Here is a 17935-nt window from a genome sequence, read left to right on the forward strand (position 1 = left end):
CCCAGAAGGCTTGGCAGTGGCAACACCAGCACCTACACAGTTATCTTGTCTTGTAATTTTTCAGGAAATTTAGGATGAGAGACCCTGTTACCATCCTGCACTTGATCCTCACACCCCATTCTCCAGCATGTGTATACACACACACACACACACACACACACACACACTCTCTCTCTCTCTCTCTGTGCCCATTCCTGCACCACGTTTCCAGCATTTCTGCCCTACTCATTTACAATATCTTGGATGCTCTTGGCAGCCTGCAAATCATGGCATTCACCAGAATCCTGTTTCTATTAAGGTCTCAGCAGATGGCCAAGTTCCCTGGCTGAGGGGGCTCACCTCAGAGTCTCCGCTGATGCAGAGGGTGCAGGGCTAGATGGGCACAGGGATTGGCCCCCAACCTGCTTATCCTGTGTCCACCCTGGAGGATGCATTCATTGCAAAGTAAGCTAGTAGCAGTCTTGGAGATCTTCTCAATTCCCACCCACTTCACAGGAAGGAAACTGAGGCCTGGAGAGCATGCTTCCCGTGATCCTGCAGGAGGGGAGGCGCAGAGGCCAGGCAGGAACCAAGAGGCTTTACCTTAGCACCGAAAATCCTTGTGCTGCCTCATCCCTGGGTCCTCAGACCCACAGCCTGGAGAAGTTCAGCTGCATGCACACCCTCCCTCCCCACCACCTTTCCCTGTCTCACCGCCCAGTCCCTGAGGGCTGGCCCAGATGCAGTCTGAAAGATGGATTGCCTGCACCCGACTTGTACTTGGGTCTGCATTGCCAGCGTGCCAGGGCTCAGAGGTAGAGGGATGGTTCTTGAGGACAACCAAGGCTGCCCTATGGGGGTTGGGCCCAATGAACAGATCATCAGAGTGCCAGAATGTGGCTGGGGGAAATGAGGACCTCGAAGGGGCATTTTACCCTCTAACCCCACACCCTACCCAGCCTGGTGGGCAGGGTGAGCAGACGCCTTCAGCAGGGATGGGCAGGGAGGAGCAGTCACACCCCAACAGCAGAACAAGGAGGTCTTTGAAGCCTGAAAGTGCTGGGAAAAATAAAGGGATATTATTCACCCAGCAGGTGGTAAATAGTCCCAGCTAATGACTCTGTGGCACCTGACATTTTCCAAGGCACCTTCCAAAAACCAGCTCACTTAATATTTATGACAGCCCCGAGAAGGAGGCAGTATTATTATCACTCCTATGTTCTAGCTGAGAAAACAGAAGCCCAGGAAGTTTCAGTGATGAGCCCAAGGTCACACAGCTCAAACATGGGCTTTCTGACCCCTGGTGCTGTGGTGTCTCCCACCACCAGCACTGCCTCTCCAGCCCCGAGGGAATGCGCTGGCCTCAAATTATAAAAGAATTAATTGATGCAAGATGGAGTTAATTCCCTGTTAGAACATCATTCTCCAAAGCTAAATAAAGATGTTCCTAACTGCCCCCTGGGTGACCGAATTTGTTGTGTACTAAACCTTAAGAGATGGAGGAGAGGGAGGGTGTGACAAAGGAGAGAGGAGAGGAGGGGAAAGCCCTGGTAGAAGACATTTGCTGAATAATTGGCCTTTGACATTGGCCTGGCAGGGCGTAGGCATGGCAGCCTACATAATGATGGGTGGATTCTATTGGTTTGAAGACGATTTGCTTGTCGACCTGGGAGTCGTTTCCTTGTGGCATCAGTGAGGGGTGCAGGTACCTGGCTGCCCCACCTCAGCCCCCAGTTGGGCCCCCATCGTAAAGCTGCTGGGGCTGGCACCCAGGAGGCCAGCTTCCTGATTGTCGACTCACCTGCTCCCCGACTATGCAGCCAACTTGCCGAGAAGGAGGTGTGGGTAACATCTCTGTTATGGTCCGGTTGCCATGGCAATAAATTGTGGCTAATTAGTAGTGTGGTTACCATGGCAATTTTCTAGTAATTACAGGTTACAAATGGTACAAGGCTTCAACCCAACCCAATTAGTTAATTAGAAAGATTTAGAAATTTGTCCAAAAGGGAAATAACCTGCTTTGTAGAAAATGAAGGGAATGTGTCACAGCTTGGGAGCCAGAGGCAGAGAGGAAATTGGAGGATGTGGAAGCGGAAGAAGAAGGATGGAGGTGCGTGGAGGCAAGTCCCTGAGTCCCACCTGGAATTTCCAGGGGCCTGGGCAGGGCCAAGGGATTCTCACAGAAGCTGGTAAGACCAGGGCAGGGACAGCTGCCAGCAACCACTTAGTGGCACCTCTTTTAATGGGCAGAGGTGGTGCCCAGGTTGTGACCCCACATCCTTTCCTGCTGGCTTTAGGACAGGCCTCTGGAAGCCACCCACGCCACTCCGTAGCTCCCATCATGAAGAGTGGATGCTGTGTCTTGGAGGACATTCCAGAGGAGCAATGCGAATTCAGTGGCTTCATTTTCATGTGGCTTGGGCTCTCTTTGGCAGCTAATGAGATTATCTGGGAGGAATCTGGGAGGCATCCAGCCCAGAATGTGTTAACTATGAGCGCAATAAGAGTGGCAGTGCTATCGCCCCACCCCATCTCCCTGGCCCCAAATGACAGCTCTGGTGGGCAGGCTCCATTTGCATAGGTGAAAAAGGCCCCATGATTTCCCCTGGGGGCATCTCTCAGAGGATGGGAGGCACCTAGAGACCAAGAGAACCCCTGTCTCAAATAAGCATGGTCACTGGGGAAACCTCTGCCCCATCCAGAGGTGGGCCTGGCCTTTCTTTACACAGGTCTACTTGAGCTTTCATTTATTTTTTAAAAAATCAAGTTCTTCTGGAGTGCTCTGATAACTCTTCTTATTATAGTAAACCACCCTTTAGAGCAGTACTTTTCAAACTTTAATGTGCACATAAACCACCCAGGGGTCTTGTTAGAATGCAGGTTCTGATTTCATTAGGGGCCTGAGATTCTGCAATTCTAGCAAGCTCCCAGGTGACACTCCTGCAACTGCTTCTCAGACCTGGCTCTGAGCAGCAAGGCTGCAGCGTCCACAGAGCCCTTTCATACAGCTCATCGTACAACATGATGTTTTGAAATAATGTAGACATTGTGGAATGGCTAAGTCGAGCTAATCAACATATGCATTATCTCACATACTTTTTTGGGGGTGACAACACTTAAAATCTACTCTCTTAGCAAGTTCAAGTATATAGTGCATTCTTATTAACTAAAGTCACCATGTTGTACAATGGATCTCTTGAACTTATTCCTCCCGTTAAACTGAAGTGTTGTATCCTTTAACCAACATTTCCCCAACACCCCTACCTCTAGCCCCTAGTAAATACTATTCTATTCTCTGCTTCTGTGAGTTCAACTTTTTTAGATTCCACGTATAAGTGAGATCGTGTATTTGCTTCTCTGTGCCTGGCTTATTTCGCTTAGCATAACGTCTTCCAGGTTCATCCACGTTGTCACAAATGACAGGATTTTCTTCTTTAAGGCTGAGTAATACTCTATTATGTATATATATCACGTTTTCTTTATGCATTCATCCATTGATGGACACTTCATATCTTCATTCCATATCTTGGCTATTGTGAATAATGCTGCAGTGAACCTCGGAGTGCAGATATCTCTTCAACACACTGATTTCATTTCCTTTGGATATATATATATACCCAGTAGTGGGATTGCTAGATCATATGGCAGTTCTATTTTTAATTTTTAAGGAGTCTTATACTGTTTTTTATAATGTCTGTACTCATTTACATTCCCACCAACAGTATACAAGGGTACCCTTTTCTCTACACTCTTGCCAACACATGTAATCTTTCATATTTTTGATAATGGTCATTCTGACAGGTGCATCTTACCTCATTTGGTCCTCTCAAAACCCCAAAGTAGAAAAGGCAGGTCGGACTCTCCCCCATTTTACAAATGAGGAAACTGAGGCTCAATGGTAACGTAAATTGCCCAGGGTCACAGAGCTTGTTAGAAGCCAGGCTGGGGCTAGAATCCATGTCTTGATCCTAGTCGAGCCATTTTCTGCACAGTATTTCCAGCGTTTGGGGGCGTGGCTGAGGGAAGGCTTTCTGGGGCAGATTTGTGTTCCTGGCAGCTGGAGGTGGGGCCTGGCAAGCAGAGAGCCTTCATTTGAAACCCACTGGGTGGGGGTGGTTTGTTCAGGATGTATTAAGGTTAGACTTCTTGACGTGGATAGCTCAGATTTGATCTTAGAGACTTCAAAGCCCAATGTGGAGCTGGCTTGATTTCTTTCCTTTTTGAAAAACATATATACTTTATTGGATTTCTTCCTTTCAAACTACAGAAGCAGTTTTTGTTGCAACAAGTCAAACACTACAAAGACATTCAAAGAAAAAAGGCCAACTATCGTTTCTCTTTCCCTCCCCAAATCCTACCCCATCAAGGAAGGTAGCCAGTGTTCACAGCTTGGGGTGTGGCCTTTCCCACTTTTCTCCAAACTGAATAACTCTGCACAAACATGTGTATTCAGAACTAGCATGTATTTTCCTATTTTAAAAAATAAAAGCAAGATCACACAATACCATTACTTGGTGAATTGCTGATTCTTTCAAACATATATCACAGGCACTCCTCCAAGTCAATCCATATGGATCTATGCAGTCTTTTTACTGCAGAATGGTTTGTCATATGGATGCTCTGTAATCCATTCAACCCGTTCACTATTGATGGACGTAATTGTTTAAAGTCAAACAAAGCAAAGTAAGCATCCGTGTACCTATAGCTGGGACCTGTTCCTATAGATTCTTAAAGCTGGGACCTACCCAGTGGTCTTGACCAGCATATGTATGACTCAAATTAAGATTTGGGAGGCTGTTGGGGGATCTGTGACTTGACCAAAATGGCGTGCTTAGAGTTGGGTTTAGGATTATTGTGGGTTTAGGATTTAAGATGATTGTTCAGCCACTTCTCTTAGAAGGGGAAGGCAGATGCTGGCCTCTGTGTGGGGTCCCCATGACTGGTCAAGCTCCTTCCTCCCCTCTTCATCAGTGTTGTTACCTTCCACGAAGGTTCATGGAGACCATGAGCCCAGATTTAGGCTCAGGAAAGCACGGGAAGCAGAATTCCCCCCAGGCTCCTCTGAGGAGCCTCCGCTGCAGCTCCCCCCAGGCCTCAGAGGCAGCCCTGTCCTCCGGGTGGGTCTAGGGCTTTGCTTCCGCCACTCACTGTGGGTTGATGTCTTTTCTAGGGGGCCGAGGCGTCAGCGTGGGCCCCATCCTCAGCAGCAGTGCCTCGGATATCTTCTGCGACAATGAGAATGGGCCTAACTTCCTTTTCCACAACCGGGGCGATGGCACCTTTGTGGACGCTGCAGCCAGTGCTGGTGAGTGGAGGCAGCCATGCCCTGTGCACCCTGACCCCTCACCCCAGACCCACAGAGGACTCCAGACTGCCCTGCCCCCTCCAGGATGGTCTCTTCTGGCTGCAGGGAGAGCAGGGCAAGTCACCGTCTGCACCACACAGAGAAACGCTGCTTGTCACTTCCTATTCTTAGTTCCCATGACTGCAGCCACAGGGAGTGTTTGCTGCTGGGGAAAGGGGTCTGAAACTTCTGCCAATTGCCATCTTCCAGTATCTGAGATTGCCCGCGACCCTCCAAGTCCTGCTTGTGTCTCTCAGCATCAACCTATCCTCCAAGCTGCCTCTCCCCACCTTGGCCCCCTCCCACATTTATCTTCAACTTTCAGTTCAATACAGTGAGCATTCATGGAGCCCCTGCTAAGTGTCAGGTTGACACTGGGAACCAGGGATGCCCACTTGAATCAGGCTAAGACCACCCCACACACAGAAAAGGCAATGACATTCTAGAAACAGATTTAGACAAAAATATCCGGCTGTAATAAGAAGCAGGATAAAAGCCACACAAAATAGTGCCCCAGGCCCCCAGCTGTGCTCTTCCTCCTTCCTCTGCACTCATCCCCCACCTACCTTAGGGCCTTTGCACCCACCATGGCCTCTGCCTGGACTGCCCTCCCCCTTCTCTACCTGCAGAACGTCTGTTTAGCCTTCATCGTTCACCTCAAATATCACCTCTGCAGAGATTTTCCTGACTCCCTGTGCCACCTAGCAGAGACTGGTCCTTCCTCCTCCTGCTGCCCCTGGCATGCACGTCTTACTCAGTCTCCACATTGCCATCATGGTTTGTCTATGAGCTTTACAAGGACCGGGTCATGGTTCTATTCATTCTTGACGCAAGGCTTGGCATCCAGTACCCACCGGTAAATTCTTCTGAATGAAAGAGTGGACCCTTTCTGCAAGTTTTCGGATATATGATTACATCCCATGTGCCCCTGACCGTTTTCCCCGACCTTGCCAATGAATGGGAGGTTTGATCTCACCTCCTTCTTGGGGGCATGGGGAAGAGCTCTGGCCTGCAGGAGTGCTGAATGGGAGCTAGACACATAGATCAAGGGTCCTGCAAGCTCTGGCTGTTGCCAGCAGTTCACATCGAATCCCTGCACATGTGCCAGTCTGTTCTCTTGCATTCTTGGACTTACGAGTACCTACCACCCCAGCTTTCTGCCCAGGAGCTCCACTGTGAGGACCTACTGGCCCAGAACGCACACCCACCCCCAGCTTTTTGTCATTTAGCCCCCAGCCTTGCCTTACCTCTTGTCCTTCTCTGGCAAGGCAGAAGTTGGACTCCCCTGGCCTGCCCTCCCACCTGGCTCACCCCTCCTAGTGCTATCCTTTGGCAGCAATTTTTCTCATTGCTGAAAAAATCATAAAGCAAAGGGGAGGGGATAGTGGGGAAAACCTAGAGGATTTGATAAGGTGTTAAAGAGATGGAAGCAGAGGTGAGCGAACAAGTTGGAGTGGGAGAAGGTACAGGCGGGAGGAGAGAGGCAAGGTGCTAGGCCCGTAATTGAAAGTCAGAATGATTGCAGAGGTTTAACAAGACATGTCAAGAGGGCATTCATCACCCAAACAGATGCTGCTGTGAAATGCAGCCTGGCACCGATTATTCCCGTGAAAGGGAACCAGCTCCTCGTCAAGGTGCCTCATAGATAGGAGAGAAATGGGCCAATGCAGAAGGCCACCGACATTTGGGCCGAGGAGTTTGGCAGAGAATTAATGGAGTATTAATCCTAGGGATTGGAGGCTGCCCCTAGTCCTCTGCAAACCCTCTTTCTCAAGTCTCACTGTCTCTTCTTCCCACACCTCCCCCAGCTCCTTCTCTCCCCCAGGAGGACGCTCAGCCTCCAGGGTTCTCAGGGGGCCCCACCTTGCCTTCTGGCAAGAGCTCCCTGTGTCCTGGGGTCTCTGATCCCCACTGCCTATTACATTGTCCTGTGGCCTGCCATCCCAGAGAGCCTGATGACCCATAGCTATTTGTCCTCTGAAAGAGTCAACGTGGGTGGGTGCTTAGAGTCGCATTCACCTCTGTCTCTCAAGCTATGCACTGGCCAGTGGGCAGCTAGGAGGTCAGGCCATCGCTCTGGGCAAAGCCACCCTCTCTCCTCCCCCAGCACCCACTCAGTGGATAGTATAAGCAGGTGGCATTAGGCACAGAGGCTTCACTTTCCAGATTTCGCCAGGCATGCTGTGGGCTTCTCTGTCGTGGCTGTAGTATTTCCTCTGCTGTCACCCACGTCCCCGGTTTGCCTTCTGTCATGGTATTTATGTCTGTGCACTCATTCAGCAAGTATTTACTGAAAACTACCAGGCAACCACAGGCCCTGAGATAGATGCTGTGTGTACCCAGGTGAACCAAGAAGAGAGTCTTGACCTCATGGGACGTCAGGGATAGTGGGAAAACCGGACCCTAACAAGTCAACCACAAAGGAACGTAACTGCACATTGTGATCAACATGTTGCAGGAGAAGACTAAGAGGCTGTCAGGGAGATTGACAGGGCGGGCAAGATGAGCTGTCTCAGATAGGTGGTCAGGGAGGGCTTCCCGGAGGAAGTGACATTGTGGCTAAGAGCAGAATAACCAGGAGCTGGGTAACCTAGAGCTAGAGGGAGAGCATCCCAGGTAGAGACCAGCTTGAGCAAAGTCCCAGGAGCTGGAAAGATGGGGAGAGTGGGACCAGATCAAGACCAGATAAGGCGGACAGGACCATGGTCAGGCAGAGCCCTGTGCTCCCCAGGCAGGAATTAGAACTTTCCCCGAGAGGATTGGAGGGCATGATCAGCTTAAGCAAAAGAGTGGCATGATCAGCTTAATGTCTTCCAGTGGCAGTGTTAGGGGTGGCCAGGAAGAGCCTTTGGTCCTCCAGAATTTCCCCCAGTCTCCCTCCCCCAACCCATGCCACTCCCCAAACAGGGTAAAAATAATATGCATGCTGGGCAAACACAGCTTGAACACAAGTCTCGGGTCTTCAACCACATGACTGTCCCACTTCCTGCCCCTATAGAGAGCTTCTGAGACTGCAGCTATGTCTCCCGTATCTCCTCCCGGGAACAAGATGAGAATCACCCTCCCTAGTTGCTTGTCACGGAGCTAGAGCAGGGTGAGAGTTTGCGGAGTGTGCAGGGGATGCCACCCTGAGAGTTCCTGCCTCTCCTCCCCAGGTGTGGACGACCCCCACCAGCATGGGCGAGGTGTCGCCCTGGCTGACTTCAACCGTGATGGCAAAGTGGATATCGTCTATGGCAACTGGAATGGCCCCCACCGCCTCTATCTGCAGATGAGCGCCCATGGGAAGGTCCGCTTCCGGGTAAGAAGGGGCCTCACCCCAGGAGTCCAAGACCAGCCTGGCCAACATGGCAAAACCCTGTCTCTACTAAAAATACCAAAAATTAGCCGGGTGTGGTGGTGCGTGCCTATAATCCCAGCTACTCCGGTAGCTGAGGCACAGGAATCTTGAGCCCGGGAGGCGGAGGTTGCAGTGAGCTGAGATCGTGCCACTGCGCTCCAGCCTGGGTGACAGAGCGAGACTCCGTCTCCAATAAAAAAATAAATAAATAAAATAAAAAGAAGGGGCCTCTCCCTCACTCCTCCCCACAGCACCACTGCAGGGGGGCCCTGGCATGCCATGGAGCTGCCTCACTCCTCCCACCAGGCTGAGCAAGCCGGGCTCAAGGCTCTCAGGGCCCCGAGTGGGGGTGGGGTGACAAGGAAGGTTACACCAGGGGACGAGGGACTACAGCTGGGCTGCTGTAGGAGCTCTGGAGCCAAGAGTAGGAAGATCCAGGTCAGCAGAGGTGGGAGAGCAGCCTCCAAGGTGGGCCGGAGTCCTGCGAGGTGGGCTGCACTCTCTGGATCCAGGCCACTTTTTCTGGTGGCTCCTGGAAAGGATCCAGCAGCTAAAGCAGGGTGAGTGTTTGTGGAGTGTGCAGGGGATACAGGATGGCATCCCCTGCACACTCCAGAAAAGCCAGGCCTCAGCTTTTCAGACCTTTTCAGACTAACGTTCAGACCAAGGGCAAAGTGGTGGAGGGAATGGAAGATTGAAGCCACGGAGTTCCCAACAGCTGCCCCTAAAGACAAACAGCAGATGGCAGGCAAGGTGGCCTCAGAGCCCTCTCTGTGCCTCCTCCCTGAGCTGTTGATAGACCGATGCCAAGAATTCTTCAAAAGGGCTGTTAGTGACAATGATGGAGGTGCCACCAGCATGAGGGGCGGGTTTGGGACTTTCTCAGGGAGGGCAACAGAGGGCATGGGCTGGTTGAAGCTGATCTCAGGGAGCCAGGACTGTTCTGCAGATACCTAGGTCCGCCAAAAACCCCTGAGGAAAGGGGAAAGTTCCAGGGTTTTCCTGAGGTTTGATGATCCCAGGGAAGTCCCCAGGAGCCTCATGTCTGTGTAACCAAGAAGAGGCCACCCTTACCAAGTCCCTTCCCTGTAAGCAGCCACCTTGGGACGCCCAGGCCCAGCCACTCCCTCCCTGCTAAGGCTTGAGACTCAGGCTCTCTGAGCTGGGAGGGGGCATGCCTGAACCCAGGGCAGCTCGTCCTGGGATCTTGGACGATTTCCATCTTTATTCCACTCTTGTTCTCACCCAGCTTCTCAACAGGGATGATCTTGCTGCCCTCCCTCTGGGACATTCAACAATGTCTGGGGACATTTGGGTTTGTCACAGCTGAGGAAGGGAGCGCTCCTGGCATCTAGTATGCAGAGCCCAAGGATAGGGCTGAACACCCTGCAGTGCACAGAGCAGCCCCACAACAAAGAATTATCCAGTCCCAAACGCCAATGCACTGAGGGTGAGGAACCCTGTTAACTCCTCCGATGACCCCTCCCCAGAGCTCTCAGGAGCAATAATAATAATAATAATACGTAAATGCCCTATTTATCAAGTGCCTTCCATGTGTCACGAACTGTGCTAAGCTTAACATACATTATCTCAGAAGCTCAGGCATCGAATAGGGCAACCCCAAGGGGGCTATGGGAGGTTTCCATTTTGATAGGATCAATAGAATCATAATGGCTAGAGATCCTGGGGTCTTTTTGCTCCCTGCTCTTAAGGCCCAGCTCAACCCACCCTGACCAGCTGGCCAGGCTTATTCAACCTCATTACTGCTCTGATGGAGACAGCCTCCTTCCCTGGCCTCCCCAGAGCAGGCAGCTCGACCGCTGACCCAGCCTGCTCATCCCTGTGGCTGCCAAACAGGGTCTGCAGCAGGAGGCTGAGAGCAGGCCCAAGTCGGGTAGCAGATACTCCCAGACACACCACCTGTACCTTTCTCAGCCCTCTCCATGTGGGCCCTGGGACTGAGACAGGCCCCTAGGGTCTTTAGGGGAAAAACCCACCTACGATGAGGATATTACACTCAGAAATAGAAGATTGCCCTTCCCAGCTCTCCTTCTATTTCAGAGGCAAAAACACACCTGGGCCCCTTTGCCTGGTCCCCCAAGGCCCTCCCAGCACTTTGGAGTCCCAGCTGGGCTATCCTGGGCCTGGGGTCTCCCCATTAGTCCCGGACAGGTGTAGCTGATACCGCAACCCCCTCAAAGCAAATGTCTCAAAAAATAAAAATAAAAAGACTCCCAAGAAACAACGTAAGGTAGTAGAGGCAGCCAAATCCACAGCTACAGGTAACCTCTTTCACCTTCCCTGAGGCGGGTGGTGGGTAAGGCAGGACAGGCTGCCAGCGATCTGTCTCATGCCCGCTCTGTGCCAGGCATTTTACATGCAATCCTCACAACCCAGGCAGCTATTACGATTCCCACATTAACTGATGGGGAAGGTGAGATCTGAGGGGGTTAGTAACTTGCCTAAGATTACACAGCTAGTCAGTGGTGGAGCCTGGATTTAGATGCAGAGAGATTTCTGGTGCCCACCCAGCTTCTGACTCAGCACAGAGGAGGAAGGGTGCCTAGGAGAAAGGGCACAGAGTCCGGAATCAGAAGCCCTGGCCTCCCCACTCAGTAGCTGTGACATTGCAGTTCCCCTCCTTCTCCAGGACTCAGTTACCTCACCCGTCAAATGGGAACGCTAATGTCTGTACTGCCTCAAGGGATGGACAGAAGGGATGGACAGGTGTGACCCAGACTAGGGATCGGCTAAGCACTTCACTGGTGCCTGTCACGACTGTTATTCTTCCCTGCTTCTTCTCGTACAAGCAGCCTGAGGTCTGTGTGGTCCTAAAGGCAGCCCCCAGGTCCTTTGGGGGAGGCAGGAGAGGAGCTGTTGGGTTGGGCTGTCTCATATTTTTAATTGCCCCCACACTCCATAGAGGAGAGCTGGCCTCCCGCCCGAGCCCACTCTCCTGCCACTGACCCCCAGCCTTGTTTCCTCCAGGACATCGCCTCGCCCAAGTTCTCCATGCCTTCCCCTGTCCGCACGGTCATCACCGCCGACTTTGACAATGACCAAGAGCTGGAGATCTTCTTCAACAACATCGCCTACCGCAGCTCCTCAGCCAACCGCCTCTTCCGGTAGATGCTCCATCCTGGCTTGTGGCTCTTCACCCGTGGCAGCTGGTGGGAGGAACGGTCAGGGAGAAGGTTTAAGAATCAGAAGGGGAGGGTTCCCAGGGCCAGGGGGTCAGGCCAAGGTCAGCGCAGGTCCCCTGATGAAGAAACAGAAAGGAAGGAAGGGCGAGGACTGGGCAAGAGGCTGTGGGAACGCAGGGCAAAGCCTGGCCAAGGAGCCGGCCTCTGCTATTGCAGGGAAAGGGAAGGGAAATGTGGCCCAAAGTGTGCCCAGAACCCAAGCGCCACAAGATACAAAGCCACACTACCACGAAAAGGGGCTACGGGGTCCAATCACTACCACGAAAAGGGGCTACGGGGTCCAAGTAAATGCAGGTTTATTTACTGCAGGACTTCTCAGCACCTTTAACTTGACCATAAATATTTTAATTTTCCAAAAGATGGATGGAGTGTTCCAAATAGGCCAGATCACAGGGCACTTCTTCCACAGATTTTTATATTGAGATTGGTGTTCTGCAAACCATCCTTTGGGAAATTCTGGATGACAAAGGTTCCTGGTAGACAAGGAAAAGGGTTTCAGAAATGGAGGGAATGTGCAGGCCTCTGAGCAGTGTGTCTAGGGAGCAAGGGCTGGATTTGCTGTGGCAATATTTCTCCAAGGGGACGTCCAGAGAACATTGGCATCAGAATCACCCAGAGTGCTTAAAGTACAGAATCCCAGGACCTACCCCACAGCTCCTGACTTAGAATCTCAGGGGGTGAGGCCTAGGAATCTGTATTTTAACAAGTACAGTAGGCAGCAGGTGATTCTCACCACACTGAAGTTTGAGAACCACTGTTGGGGAACTGAGCTCAGGGTCCCCCCATGAGTCCTGTGTAGGTGGAGTCCTGGACAGGCATGTGGCCTGAGATGTCCCTGTTCCTGGCCTAAAACATTCCAATGGGGCTCAGGACCAGGTGGAGAAAGGAGGGTGGGCCAGGGCCTTGGATCCAGGACATGGTCCAGATCACCTGCTCAGCCCCGCAAGACCCCTACCCCATCTCCCGGGAGGGCCCAACTATTTAGGCTAAAAGGCATGAGTGTGACTAAGCGTGTTTTAAAATATAATTATTAACAAAGCATCAATCCTGACTGGATGTAATCACCCCCCAAAGGCGCTAGATTTACTAATTAGGTGCCTTGCAAAAAGCTTATTCACAACTTCCAGATTAATTGCAGAAGATCAATTGCTAGTTAACAGAGACACTGCTTTCCTTCTCTGGCTAATAAAGTGTCACTCGCCAGGAGGACGAGGCCTGAGCACTGAGGAATCTAATGCTCCGGTCTCTGTGGCCCGAGAACCTAGTCTCTGTCTGCCTGCCCATCCTGCCCATCCAGCCTGCTTCAAATCTCCCAGTGTCCCCTGCAGTGGGGAGAGAGGGCTGGGAGGAAGGACAAGGCAGGCTGGCCCAGAGCTGTCAGTGGACAGAGCAAGTCACCACGTGGCTGCCCAATGGGTTAGTGCGTTTGCCTCCACACAGCAGCAGCAGAAGCCACTTCCCAGGTATGTGGCTGTGCCCCAAGTCCCCGTGGCAGATGGCTGGGTCCTGAGCACACAGCAGAGAGGACAGCGAGAGGGGCTGCAGCTGGGACTGGCACTCAGCTGGCAGCTCTGGAAGTTTAACCCCCAACTGTCCCACACCACGGGGGCTTTTCACCTGTCACTGAACAGGCACTGTGGGCTCCTTGGCCCTGGTGCTCTCCAGGAACATGCCAGGCACTCTGTGGGGACACAAAGCCTCAGTGTGCTTGAGTCTGCACGTCCTTTAATGATACCTGCAGCATCCAGAGAACTCATCACCCAAACAGTCACTTAATGAGAGTGAAAGGGAGCTCTCTTAATAATCACAGCAAAAAAAAAAGAAGGAAAAAAGAAAAAGAATCACAGAGACAAAAAGGCATGAACAGGGACACTCCTAGGCCAACTGCGGTGTGCAGGGTCACCCCCTTTTGCATCTAGCCATGTCTCCCATCTGCTCTTCACTCTCCACCATGACACCACTCCTGGTCTCCCACGGAGATTCCTGCACCTCCCCCAGCTGCTCTCCTTGTCTCTAGTCCTGCAGAGAGAGCCGTTGAAAATGCAAGTCTGGCCACACCCCTTTCCCACCAAAGACCTTCTAGAAGCTCCCCATTGCCTTTGGATGAAGTCCAAACTCTTTGACACAATCCACATAGCCCGGCTGGGCTGCGTCTCCAGCCTCGTCACTTTCTACTTCCCTGTTTACATCTAAGCAGCAGGCACAGCAGGCTTCCTTCAGTTCTAGGCTATGCCAGGTCTCACCCTCAGGCTGCCCACTCCCTCTAGCCACCAATTATCCCTCTTCATCTGAGCGACATGTGCTCACTCACCATGGTGGTCTCAGCTTAGCTGACCCTTCCTCTAGGGAGCCTTCCCTGATTGCCCAAATCTGGGTGAGCTTCCCCAACTCTTGACTCCCCATGTCCCACTCTCTCTGGGCCTTCAGCCCTCTGAACGGTGGTTCCTGTTAACACGGACTCTGAGCTCCATCCTTTCTGCTGCACACCATACCTCACACAGGGCCCGACACACAATAGTTGCTGCCTAAGAATGTGTTCAATGAACACAGAAATGCAGTGGAATTGATTGCTGGGTGTTATCCTTAGGATTCCTTAACTGCATTGTCACCTGAACCAAGAAGTGTCTCTGCACAGCTGTGGCAGAGTCTGCAAGACACATATGGTCAAAGGGACTGTGGGCAGCACACCCATGCACACCAACACACAAGCCCACCTCATGGGGCATCTGCCAGCTCTCTCTGCCACCCAGCCACCAAAGGCTCCAGCTCAGGGGACTCCGACCCCCTCCTGAAGCTATGGCGGTATGACAGCCCTCTGGTGTTTCTCACATGCAACCTGCAATGTGGTAGGAAGTGCGATGCCAATTCTTCCTTACACCCTACCTTCCCATCATTGCCCCACACATCTAGGGCAAAGCACCCAAGGCTGTGAGAATACAACAAGTGAGAAAAATTCTAGAGGAAAGCTCACTGCCATCATCAGCTGAGTGTAGAGAAAGAGCAGGACTTTTCTAGCAGACGTTTCTGAAATAAATAACATCAAGATTCAGAGTTCCAAACAGAATCGCTGCAACCCAAAGCGACCCCTTTCTTCTCTTTGCCTCTGGAATTCACCTTTGTATCCTGCAGACATGTGCTTGGAGCTTTCTGAGAGCCAAGCACTGTGTTAGATGCTACAAGAGAAGCAAAGATGAATAATGCAAGGTCCCAGCCTGCAGAGAGCTCACATTCTACCAGGGGAGATCAGATGCATTTATACAGAGCTGTAACACAGGCAGAAAGTGATAAAGCCCATGAAGAATGAAGGGATTGCTTCCAGCAGGATGGTCCAGGAGGGCATGGAGGAGGTAGCATTGAGTGGGGTTAAACCCCGGTTAGCATCCAGAACTAGGAAACCCAGGGGCCACTTGAAGGACAAGGAAGGTCGGTTGAAGGTAGTTGTGTCCCTGCCCCTTCTTCATCCATCAACTGCCCTTCCCCAGGCTGCCTATAATTCATCCATTAGAGAAGGAAAAATCAATATTTACCAACATAAATTAAAACCCAGGCAGAGAACAGGCAGAGTGTAGGCAGGGCCTGGGAGCAGAGAGTGGCTCCGTGAGCAGCCAGGTGGCAGCCCATGCACATTGGGACCCGGGGATGCTCAGGGGACAGAATGGAGCAGGTGGGCCTTCACGTCCAGCGGCCTCTGAGACCCCACCAGAGCAAGCCTGTCTCCTCTCCTGCAGCGTCATCCGTAGGGAGCATGGAGACCCCCTCATCGAGGAGCTCAATCCCGGCGACGCCTTGGAGCCTGAGGGCCGGGGCACAGGTGAGGGGCACCTGGGGGATCTGGCCTGCACTGCCCCCTTAGCACTGTTCATACACTGGGGTGAGGGTGGGAGGGATGGGGCAGCCAGTCCCACAGCAGAGCTGCTCCTGTCCCTGCCACACTGAGGGCTGAGACTCAAGGGCAGGGGTGAGAGTGGAGATGGGAGAACCCTGGGGACGGCCAGGCAGGAAGCAGAGGAGAGGATGGTCCACTCCCCCAATCCCAGGCTGATGGGGGGTGGGGGAATGGGAATCTGTGGGTCTGTAGGCAGGAGCTTCTCTGGCCATGCCTTGCCAGGTGGGGATGGAAAGGAGAGGAGAGAGCCCCTTCTGCTCTCAGGCAGAGGATCTTGTCATCTGACTCCTCCCCTCTTGGCACTCAGCTTGTTGTCAGACAGAGCACTGGGCCAGGAGTCCCAGAACCCAGCTCTGCGATTGCCTCACTTTGTGGTCTTGGAAAAGCGACTTTACCGTCTGGGTCTTGTTCTCCACATTCATAAAATGAGGATAATTATATCTGCCCTCTTCACCTCTTTGGGTCATAATGATGACCAAAAGGAGCCTATGTATATGCAAACACTTGATAAATTGACAAAAAAAAACCTGTGCAAATATAACAGATGTGTATTATTCAAACCATAATAGAAAGACCAGAAAGAAGACCATGTGGTCTGAGTAATTTGCACGCACCCTCTCCATGCAAAGACCAGGGGAAGGAAGGAAATGTCTGTCCCGTGAGTCCTATCATGAGGCTGCTGTTAGGAAGGATAGGAGATGGGTGCCAAGCCCCAGCCTTCCTGCCGTGGTGCTGTGCTTTCTCTGGCTCCCGCGCCCAGGGCTGTGGATACTGTACTTGGTTGGGAGCGTCTCTCCTTTGTGGGTCTCCTGGGTTACGGCCAGAGGTGAAATCTGCATTGTTTGTAGGGGGTGTGGTGACCGACTTCGACGGAGACGGGATGCTGGACCTCATCTTGTCCCATGGAGAGTCCATGGCTCAGCCGCTGTCTGTCTTCCGGGGCAATCAGGTGCGCTAAGACCTCAGGAGCCACAGATCCCAGCCCTGTGTGCTCTCGGGTACCTTGAGTTGGTGAGGGCAAGGCGCCAGGGTGCTGGCTTGGCCAGCATGGTGGGTAATGGAAGTCCCGGGCCCTGGAGGAGGGAAGTAAATTCCAGCAGCACCGGGAAGCTCAGGAAGGGCCGCCTTGGGAGAAGCCCTTGCCTCTCTGCCTTCCACTATCATTTCTCTGCCAAACACTGTGCCCTGAGTCCCTCGGCTTTTGTCTCCTCTGTCTGCAGTGACTCTCCTTCATTCAGCCAATCTGTCTTTGCCTCATTCATTTTTCTTGCTTGGCTTCCTCTTTCTATCTTTTTCCTCTGCCCGCTTTCTTCTCTTCCTCCTTCTTCTCCCTCTCCCCCTCTCGTCTTCCCTGGCTCCCTGCTCTTCCCACCCACCACGCTGATGCCCACCGGGTGTCTGCCTCTCACCCTCTCTGCAGGGCTTCAACAACAACTGGCTGCGAGTGGTGCCACGCACCCGGTTTGGGGCCTTTGCCAGGGGGGCTAAGGTCGTGCTCTATACCAAGAAGAGCGGGGCCCACCTGAGGATCATCGACGGGGGCTCAGGCTACCTGTGTGAGATGGAGCCCGTGGCACACTTTGGCCTGGGTGAGTCGGGGTCCGGTGGGGGACAGTGAGCTGTTATCAGGACAGCAGGATGCTGACTGATTCAGGGAGTCACAGCCCGAGCATCCTTGGGCACCACTCTACTGTGACAGCCATGGTGGACACCAGCTACTGGGGACAAGCCCTGCTCTGAGATGAGCCTGAGCTCAAGAGGAGGAGAGTGGAAAGTGCTGGTTAGATTTTCATGCATCTCACTTGCAGAAGTCCCCACCCCAGTGCCTCTGTGGAATTAGTTCACCTTGGGGTCAGAGTGTTTAATCCTCCATTTGTTCAAGGCTGTAGCCTTGTTCAAATGCTGGGCTGCACCAAACGTGTCCAAACCAGCTGTTTCCCTGGCCTCTTGGGAGCTGGTTCAGTTTTGGACAGAAGGCTTGGGAAACCATGCATTCTCAACAGGAGTGAAGTTACCCCAAAGGGGAGAGAGTGGGTTCTTGGCAGGGGCAGGGGGATGACAAAATCCTATCTTTTATATATATACATATTATATATATATTTGTAAAAGCATCAGGGGCTGGGCACAGTGGCTCATGCCTATAATCCTAATACTTTGCGAGGCTGAGGCAGGTGGATCCCTTG

At 52.3% G+C, this 17935-nt stretch overlaps 1 protein-coding gene across 4 annotated transcripts in view; it reads left to right on the forward strand.

Moving 5' to 3' along the window:
- The window catches only part of CRTAC1 (cartilage acidic protein 1), a 165644-nt gene that overhangs the window by 117580 nt on the left and 30129 nt on the right, over positions 1–17935 (forward strand). For all 4 annotated transcript variants that reach the window (XM_032134898.2, XM_032134906.2, XM_032134913.2 and 1 more), the window contains exons 6-11: positions 5150–5284; positions 8479–8624; positions 11652–11788; positions 15595–15677; positions 16601–16701; positions 17173–17341. In XM_032134898.2, the coding sequence (XP_031990789.1) occupies positions 5150–5284; positions 8479–8624; positions 11652–11788; positions 15595–15677; positions 16601–16701; positions 17173–17341 (771 nt within the window). The remainder of the gene's footprint in view (positions 1–5149; positions 5285–8478; positions 8625–11651; positions 11789–15594; positions 15678–16600; positions 16702–17172; positions 17342–17935) is intronic.

Source organism: Hylobates moloch, unplaced genomic scaffold (genome assembly GCF_009828535.3).
Source record: "Hylobates moloch isolate HMO894 unplaced genomic scaffold, HMol_V3 SCAFFOLD_3, whole genome shotgun sequence".
In the NCBI taxonomy this organism is placed as follows: Eukaryota; Metazoa; Chordata; class Mammalia; order Primates; family Hylobatidae; genus Hylobates; species Hylobates moloch.